At 56.8% G+C, this 9,601-nt stretch overlaps 2 protein-coding genes across 2 annotated transcripts; both read left to right on the forward strand.

Annotated features, from left to right (window-relative positions):
- Window positions 1–1,121: 1,121 nt before the first annotated feature.
- Window positions 1,122–6,398, forward strand: J4E93_008927 (uncharacterized protein; the record flags this gene model as incomplete). Its single annotated transcript, XM_049346824.1, has 3 exons — window positions 1,122–1,497; window positions 1,582–6,096; window positions 6,145–6,398. The coding sequence occupies 3 exons, from the start codon at window positions 1,122–1,124 to the stop codon at window positions 6,396–6,398; spliced, it is 5,145 nt and encodes a 1,714-aa protein (XP_049196244.1).
- A 1,406-nt stretch (window positions 6,399–7,804) lies between these two features.
- Window positions 7,805–9,181, forward strand: J4E93_008928 (uncharacterized protein; the record flags this gene model as incomplete). Its single annotated transcript, XM_049346825.1, has 2 exons — window positions 7,805–7,969; window positions 8,212–9,181. Coding segments are annotated over 2 exons (1,135 nt in total), but the record flags the coding sequence as incomplete, so codon positions are not given.
- Between the last annotated feature and the right edge of the window lie 420 nt (window positions 9,182–9,601).

A 9,601-nucleotide genomic window follows, 5' to 3' on the forward strand; every position in this document is an offset into this window, starting at 1 on the left:
GTAGCTCGCGGTTTGATGGGCATCCGGGGTGTTGCTATAGTGCGCTTGTGGGATTGCAGCCTGACGCAACGGGCAGAGATAATGTACGTGATAATGCGCGTCGAGTCAGCTTGAACGTTAGACGTTAGAATCCTGTGTAGTCAGTGTGGATGCTGTGAAATTGCGGCAGCGTGTGTTGAAGGGAGCCCTGTTTCACAAGAGGGGTGTTGATGACGTTGCGCAGGGTCGGAGATGAGCCGCCTTGGTGTTTGCAGGATGCTAAGGGATTGCGATGGAGGGAAACACTTGTTTAGCGAGATGATGAGGGTGGCCAATGGCGGCGTTGGATCGCCAGGGAGGAGAAAGTCCCGATGCAGTGGCAGATCGCGGCACTGGATGGCTGCGTGTTCGCCTGGAAACGGCAGGACCCTGGTACAGGATCGCAGGGCGAATGATGTGTTTATTGATTGTCCTATGCGCTGTTGTTTTGGCAATCTTGTGCGGCTACGGGGGATTGGAGGCCGTTGCACAACGACTATCAAGGCGGGTAGAAACCTTGATCAACCTCGATCAACAGCCTCGGGGGTCACGGGGATAGCAAGTGGGAGGAACCTTATATTCACGTGGCTGGAAGCTTATCGCCCGGCAGCCGACGTAATATCGCAGTAGCAAGGCAGTAGTGGCTTTGGGCGTCGAGGCAGGCGCGAGTGGCGGCCGTTCGCAGGACGGGGACCGAGGGGCAGCGAAAAAGCAGTTCGCAGCAGCTGCATTCGAGCGGGTTCGAGTGCGTGCGCGGCGATGCAAGCAGATGGGCAAACCTGCAATCACTTGGCCTTCCCTGTCGAGCAGGCGGAGCAACGGAGTGAAGCGAGGTCAGATTAGCCCGGCCAGGCCTGGGTCAATGCAGCGCGGCGTTCAGCCCAAGCGACACGGGCGCTGACTGGTGAATGGCTTGCTATGGCGCGCGCTGGGCGATGTGACAGGGCTGCACATGAATCAACTCTAGTCGGTTCCCTCTTGCTACTTGTAATTAAGACGTCTGCACAGTCCGAGTCGTCGATGATATGCTTCGGCCAGTTACCACACCACGCACATGTACCCGCTGAGCTGAAGTGCTATGGGGGAGGATGGCCCTACCGGCAATGCAACAGAATGTCTTCCCTGCGCCGGGCTCCCCTGCTGAAGGGAAACGCGACATTTGGCCCGGTGCGGGTGCAGGTGCAGGCTCAGACACGGCAAAAAGGCGCGCTGATGATTCGCGCCGCCTGCGACGGGTGAAGGACTCGAGGGAGCAGCTCAAGAGGAGGACGAGAGCACGCGGCACCAGCAACGCCACCATCGACACGACGACGAGCAACTCGACCTCGGCCGGCCGCAGCTACACGGTCGCGAATGTCCACAACGGCGTCATATACCTGAGGTACGTTGAGATTGGTGTTGATGTTCTACGGCCACCAGTAAACATCATGAACACGAGGAAGGAGCTACCAGTGGACGCAGCCCGCGAGGAAGGCGCACGTCATGCCTCACATGATCCCATGCCTCACTAACCTCGACACCAACCATTCGTAGATTCGTAGACTGACGTCCCCAGACCTGTAGCCCGTCCTGGAAACCAGCGAGGTCGTCAGCCAGATCCCTTCGTCTTCCCGCCGCAGACGCCGCCCGACAGCGCAACGCTCGACAAACTCCGCCCGCTGAGCAATGAGTGGGAGCAGAGTCTCTACGGCTCGCGAACACCCCATTCGGAACCTACACCGCCGCTACCGGACCTGAGCGAGGGCAATGCCTTCCAGCAGCACTCCCAGGTCGATTCCGCTGGACGTCCACTCGCACACGCGCGCTCGCACTCCTTCTCCACCGTCGACGACCACACGGCCACGACGCTCAGCCACGAGCCGGGCACCTTCAAAGTGGTGATTGAGCGCCCGTCGCACATGCGCCCGAAGACGGCAGACACGTCGTCGTTTCCGCTGCTGCAGGTCCCCATACCGCACTACCGCTTGGGCACTCCGCGTTTCAGCACACGGGGGACCGCCGACCTGCGCTCCTCGGTCTACACCCGAACCTCAGGCGCCGAAGACTTTGCGAACTCGCTCCTGACCCCACAGCGAGGGGTGCGGCAGTCGTTCCTGTCGTCGCGCCCTCGATCAGACGCCTACTCGCCCGTCCCCCACCGCTTCCGCGCCACTATGGACCGCCCGCCAATGCCCCCCTCTGGTCCCTCTTCAGCGCGTGTCTCCCACATGCCTATTAGCCCCCGACTCTACGATGCCCTCACCACCAACCCCGACGACCGCGCTGTTGTGCGCTTCAACGCCGACGGCGACATCCTCGCAGCCACCCCTTCACGACTTGTCGCACACATCACCTCTCCCAGCTTCCTGGATTACGAACTCCTCTCCGACTTCTTCCTCACCTTCCGCGCCTTCCTTTGCACCCGAGACCTCGTCGCATATCTCATCTCCCGCCTACGCTGGGCCGTCGACCGCCAAGACGACTTTGGGCGCATTGTCCGTGTACGCACTTTCGTGGCCCTCCGCCATTGGATTCTGAACTACTTCGTCGACGACTTCATGCCCTTTTACTCCCTACGGACCAACTTCTGCGACCTTGTCAACAGCCTGTACAACGATCTCCGGAACCGGGAAGATGGAGGTGGGGGTGACATCAAAATTGTCGGGGAACTAAAAAAATGCTGGAGGCGGACCTGTGCAATATATTGGGAGATGGAAGACCACATTGGCCAGAACTTTGCGGATGACGAACTGCTTCCGGGCGGACACGATGGGTCGCAAGCGGCATACGAGGAGCCTCCACCACCAATTCCATTACCCTCAACTCCCCCACGAGCCAATATCCGGGACACCAAAGAGACCATCGGTTCAAATCCAAGCGACCACTTTGCCAGTCGGCATATGGACTGGGCGCAGAGAGCACGACACACGCCTCAAAACTCCATGAGCTCGCCTTACATCTCGCAAGAATACGAGACCGCCCAGGTGCCTCTTTCGCCTGCCAGTGAGCAGAGCATGCACGTTCTGTCCTGTTCAATACCTATGCGACACAAACATGACCAGGCCGTCGAACTGCCCTTATATCCACACCCGATACCAGTTACCAACCCAGCTCCTACTGCCACCGCTCGCCTGACAGCTAGTCCACAACAACCAGCATCCATCAAGAACGCCCATCGGCCGTCGCATGGCCACAAGCGCAGTGGGAGCTTTTCCGATGCTCTCCGAGATAGCAGAGCGCCACTGTCCATTCCTAAGAACGCACCCGCAGATTATGCCATGTCTGCTGTCACAAACATGCCCGGCACACTAGTACGTGGTGGACTCTTCCAGCCTAGCTCACCGTACTTTGAAGTCAGAGCTATACGCCCTTCGCGGTCTCAGTACCTGCACGACATCGAAGATGCGGAGGCGAACGAGCTCCAGAGACCAGGGCATGCCGCTTCTCCAGGCATGAAGAAGATTTTCGGTAGTGTGCGCCGCGCATTAAGCACCCGGCAGCAAATGAGTCCAAGCCCTCAGCTAGGTAGCGTTGGACAACAACGGCAGCCGCCATATATGCGAGCCTCCAATCCGGGCGCCATGTCTTCCGTCTCCATCTCAGGAGGCGTACACAAACGACGTCCCACTCGACCAAAGCCCCAGGTGCGCATTGACATCCTGGCTGCCGCAGTTGCAGAGAGTTTTAGAGCAGCTGTCCAAGAGCAGCTTGAAAGTGAGAGTCAGGAACACGGTCTTGAGCCCCCCGATCTCGGCGGTTTCGAGTTTGAGTTCGACAGGCGTGGTACTCCAAACCAAACCGAGCAGCAGAAGGCACCTGATCCTCGCGTACACAGCGCCATCACCAGCGGCAGCAAGTCGATAGTGATCATTGACGACACCGGACCACCACCCGTGCCCGCCATATCGGATACCTTGGCACCCGATCTCGACAAGGTAGCAACAAAGCTGGATAGTCATCAACAAAAGGAGGCAAATAATGAGCAATTGGCTAGTGAGCCCGTTGCCCCAGTAAGGCATTCCGAGCTCTACGACGATCCAGAGCCTCGCCCAGCAACAGCAACAGCAACAGAAGAGCACCGCTATTCGCGAATGTCGACGAGACGACCCACCACCAGACAAACAAGGAGGTCCATCTCTGCAGGTCCAGAAAGGATGCACTCCTTCCGACGCCGGGGATCGGCCAAGAACTCACTGGCGCGGGCAGGCTCTCTCCGTCGACATGCATCCTACAACAGCGTGCTTAGCAGACGTCAAGGACCCGCGAGTATTGCTACATTCCAAACCATGTCATCAGATAACGATCCCTTCTTCCTCGACCGCCAGCCAGCGCCAGATGCTAGCGGGCCCGGACGCCAGCTTCGTAGGCGTCCGGGTGGTGACCTTCGCGCTGCAGGAAATATCCATGATCTCGAACTATCGCAGCGCCCACACTCCACCGGCTCAGTCTCGAACCAAACGCATTCGGTCACAAACTCGGTTATCCTACGATCCGATCGTTTCGACGACCCAGAACCCGAAGCCCAGCCCGTCACAGAAGGGCCAGCCGAAGCCGAGGTGCCAAAGAAGCCCATCTCATTAGTAGACACACACTCCTCGCAGCCCAATCTAAGACCCTCTTTCGAAGCTGAAGTAGCAAAGCTTGCCGCTCTCCCTGACGATACGGACGACGAAGGTGGTGTCGAGTCGGCCCTGATGAAGCTGGAGGGCCGTTACGAGAAGAAGTCGCCCAGCATTCCCTCCCAGCGGACCACTGTGGAGCTGGACTACTACCGCCCGACAGGTGCTGATCAACAACGCGCGCGAGCTGATACCTTCGACCAGGGAGGGCGTCCCGAAACCGATGACGTCTTCCACCGTCCACTGGCTCCTCCAGAAACAGACGGACAAGAAATGTACCGCCTCTCTGCTGAGAACTTCAACCGCCGTGTACCTGCGGTTCAGTCTGTTGGGGAGTCGACCGACTCTTATTCCTCAATACCTCTTCTCGACCGGGGCTTGAGCCAAATTGAGACCCCCCAGCGAGGGCATACGCTCGATACTATGAGGTCTTCCGCCAAGCCATCACCTCTACATTTTGCCAGTGTCTCGCCTCATTCCGAAGGTCCACCAGGTACATCTTCGTCGATGGAATCCTCTATTGACTACGTCGTCGAAACAGAAAGCATGAAGCAAATACCGCCTGGTGGGACTTTGCCGAGTACAGCCTACCCGCGCGAATCGTTCCTGCTTGACGAAGACGAGGATCTCAGTGATAGGAGTTCTGCTGGAGGAGCGAAGTCGGGTCATGATAGCCACGGCGTGAGGAGTTTCTTCGACGATGAGCCAGCAACACCTGAGGGTGACCCTGACAATCTGACGCATCCTATGCGCCACCCTCCAACACCACCTCTCACAGGTAACCGGCTGAATGAGGAATTACCGAGCTCAACAGTGTTTGACCGAGGGCTGCCAACACCAGGCCTTACCCCGACCGTCTCTCGCGCGAACCAGCAGCCGTCCACGCAGCCTGTGCAGCTTGCTGAGTCTCCCGCTGATCTAGAAGGTCCTCAGCAGAGTGCAGCTCCGACACGAACTGCACATTTGCCTTTCATCTTGGCCCATGACTCCGAAGTCCTCGCTCAGCAGTTTACCATTGTTGAAAAGGACGCATTGGACGAGATTGATTGGAAGGAACTTATCGAGTTGCGCTGGAAGCAGTCCTCCCCGCAAATCCGCGACTGGGTACAATATCTCCGAACGGAAGAGGCTAGAGGTGTGGATGTCGTCATCGCGCGATTCAACCTTGTCGTCAAATGGGTTGTATCCGAGGTCCTGCTCACCGAGGATATCCACGAGCGTGCGCGATGCATCACCAAGTTTATTCACATCGCAACCCACGCGCGACGATACCGCAACTACGCTACAATGTACCAGATCGCGATAGCCCTGATATCGAACGATGTATCGAGTCTCAAGAAGACATGGGCTTTGGTTCCCGCAGCCGAGATGCTGGTCATGACAGAGTTGGAAGCGCTTGTCCAACCGTTGAAGAACTTCCACAACCTGCGGCTCGAAATGGAAACAGCAACTGTAGACGACGGTTGCATTCCATTCATTGGTGAGTAATTGCCCAACAGTCGCCTTTTCAAAAGCTAACAACCACCAGGCGTTTACACCCGCGACCTCATCTATAACGCGCAAAAGCCTGCCTTCATTGACGCTCCACCCGCCGACGGCGAACGCCTCGTAAACTTTGACCGCCACCACACCGCCGCCACCATCGTCAAGAATCTACTCCGCCTCCTCGAAGCCAGCTCCAAATACACCTTCAACGTCGAACCTCACGTCCTCAGCAAATGTCTCTGGCTCGCTGCCCTCAGTGACGAGGAAATCACGAGGCGCAGCCGCCAATGTGAATGATTAGATACCCCCTGCCTTGCTTTCTCCCACATCATGCTTCACGGCGTTTGAGCGAGCGAGCGAGCGACCTAAAGCGGACCGGTCCTTTCATGCTGGGAATTTTTCCTTGATCTTGTTGTTTTCGGTTTCTCCTTGCTAATACCCATCTATCGAGGCGCTAAATGGTTCCGGCGCAGATGCATCAACCCGACACGATTATCACGACCTTATTACCGTATCATATCATACCACCCAGCTTTGTTGTTTGCATATATAGCCGAGTTGCCATATGGAACTCGTAGTCTACTGTCTAGTTATTTAGAATCTAATCAAGATCCTCACGAGTGGAGAATAATAACGTAATCGATCGAAATGTCTTGTGCGTGTGTCTCGTCGTGCTCTTGTCATCCCGTATCCGTAAGGCTGATTCCGCAGCTTAGTTCACTCTAGTGCTGCCCGCAAATGTTCACGCGATGCGAACTCGGGTGGGTGGGGGAGGCGGAGGGGAGGTGAAGGGGAGGTGGTGGAGGTTTTGCATCTGTCTGTGAGGATGAGTTCTCTAGATTTCGCGCTCGGGCTCGAAGTCTTTGAGGAACGTGATCTGAACACCGCGTCCGGTGGTGGGCTTCATCTCAGCCGCCTCATGCCCCTTAGCCTCCTCTAGTGCGGGCGGTGGAAGTTCACGCGACGCGAACCCCAGACTCATCAGCCACAACATGTCCACCTGCACATCACCTCCCTTTCGGCGCACGGCATACAGGTTGTGCCTCTATCATGGCAATACACCGTTCTCCTCCAGAGCGGCGATCGGGAAAGGAGAAGAAGGAAGTTCGCACTATGCAAATCCTCCCTGCCCCCGTGAATCCCAATCGCGTTCCAGCGCGGTTGGCGGACTCCATCTCAGCCTCATGATCGCATCAGCCACAACATACCGGGTGGGTGGGGGAGGCGGCGGGGAGGCGGAGGGGAGGAGGAGGGGAGGAGGTGGAGGTTTTGCATTTGTTCCTAGGGATGATTCCTCTCGGCTTCGCGTTCAAGCTCGAAATCTTGATGAGTGTGTTCTGAACACCGCGTCCGTTGGTGGCAGATGGGCTTCATCTCAGCCGCCTCATGATCGCCTCAGCCACAACATACCCACCCACGGCAGCACGGCATGACCTTCCTCTGAGCGCAGCACCACACACCGGTTAGGCCACCATCATGGCACTCCACTACCGTCCACCGTGACACACCTTCCGTGATCGCACATCACATCACCTATGTGCGCCTCGTTTCCACCAACCGTCCTGTTTGTTCGTCGTACGCGGTTGTCGTACTCTCGCAATCCCGATTTCGTTGGCGGCTGATCATCCTTGAATGCGACTCGCGTTCAGCACTCGACATAGCTATAGCAAGATCTCGGACTTCGGTCGCATATCTGGCATATCATGGCTAGTATGAGGACGGGAACGACGAATACTCCGCCGCCGATTACGGTGGAAGATACGGCGACGGGGGTAGGGCCGCTGCCGAGTCCTGACCCAGAGGATACGAATGGTGAGTGTTCCCAGGAAGAAGAGAAGCGAAGGAGAAGAGACGTTGTAAAGACGAGGGTAATAGCGTGGAGCTTGGATACTACTTGAAGTACCTATTGGTCCTGGAAGTTACCAGGTTGGCGTTGCGCTGGCAGATGTCGCAACTAGCTGTCGCGCTTGCTGGCTGTCAGGATCCCTAGCTAACGTTCAGAACAGCCCCTCGAGCCTTTACCACGTCCACGCACTACTCCCACGAAGACGAACAATCACACTTACGGCACCGAGAACCTCCGAAAGGCACGTTTGGCCACCGTCGCAAGCACAGTCCGAATCTCGAATGGCGGCAACCATGGACAAAGGAGAGCTGGTCACAGGGCCGCGTGCTGCTCATCGATTATGTTGCAAAGGAACACTCTGCGGAGGGCAGGCGGAAGATCGTGGCTCAGGAGTTCTCTGACATCGACAGTCTGCGCCGTTTCTACCGCAAAGAGGATCTCTCGGCGCAAGCAGCACTGCGCGTGATTCACGTCCAAAACGCCAACTGGGCAACACGCTTCCTCCTCCGCAAGTTCAACATTGACGCCACGGACGATCTCATAGGCACGAACTTCGGGCGATGGGCCAGTTACGAGAAGCCTCAACAACGCGGCGGCAAACCTGTCCTCAATGGCCGTACATTCCGCGCTCAACGCGATCCCTGGCGCGGCATCTCGCGCGCAGCCTTCGGGGCTGACTACCTCAAATCGTACGACAGGAATACACACATTCCACGTCCGAATAACAACAAGTCCATAATGGAGCTTAATCACTACGATGAGACGGATCACCCACGGTATGGGCACGACGTATATGTGCAGCGATTGAGCTGTTACGTTCAGCTCAGCGACGGAACTCCAGGTCAAGCTGTCGACCCCGATATACCAAACCCATACGACGAGGAAGCGTGGGAAGAGTACATGCGGTTGAAGAAGAGTTACGGCAACGTAGATGCGAATGAGCACCAAGAACGTTACATCCCCAAGCTCCGGTCCCTCGACAACGGCAACACAATCATTCTGTTTGAGAACTCGGTCACAGGCTCCGTCAAAGACACCCTTATTGGCGCGCGACAAGAACTCGAGTCTCGCTGGAGACGACTATCCTTCTACCTACCCATGGAAGAGAACGACGAGACGCTGACGGCGGAGTGTATGGATTTCATCTTGCAGGATGTGTTCAAAGCGTTGAGCTACAATTGGCAGAAATTTCTGGCTGTTTGCGAGACACATGTCGGGATTCTGGAAGATAAGAGTGAGTAGTCACCTCCACCTACCGCTCACAAGAAACTATACTGACCACCATCTCACCCAGTCTACGAAAACCCCGCCGACGAATCTCGCGCCCCCGAACTCTGGAAGAACAGCGCGCAATGGCTCAAGGTCGAACGTCTCATATACATCCACGTGGATGTGATCAAGGAAATGGTCACGCATCTCCACGATCTAGCTGGCGCCGATCCAAAAGAATCCTCAGACCAGCCCTGGCTCGGTTCCGTCCCTGACGAGCTCGACAAGTTGACCGGGCAGTGGGAGAGAGATGTCATCCTCCCCACGACGGCTCTATCAGACCTCATGTACAAGAGTGTGGGTATTAGAGATGCGCGACACTCTTTGCAACTCGGCTTGAGTATGTGGCGTCTGAGTTGGATCACATTCATGTAAGCCACCACCC

The sequence above is a fragment of the Alternaria ventricosa genome, assembly GCF_023758065.1.
Source record: "Alternaria ventricosa strain BMP 2768 chromosome Unknown scaffold_18, whole genome shotgun sequence".
Classification (NCBI taxonomy): domain Eukaryota; kingdom Fungi; phylum Ascomycota; class Dothideomycetes; order Pleosporales; family Pleosporaceae; genus Alternaria; species Alternaria ventricosa.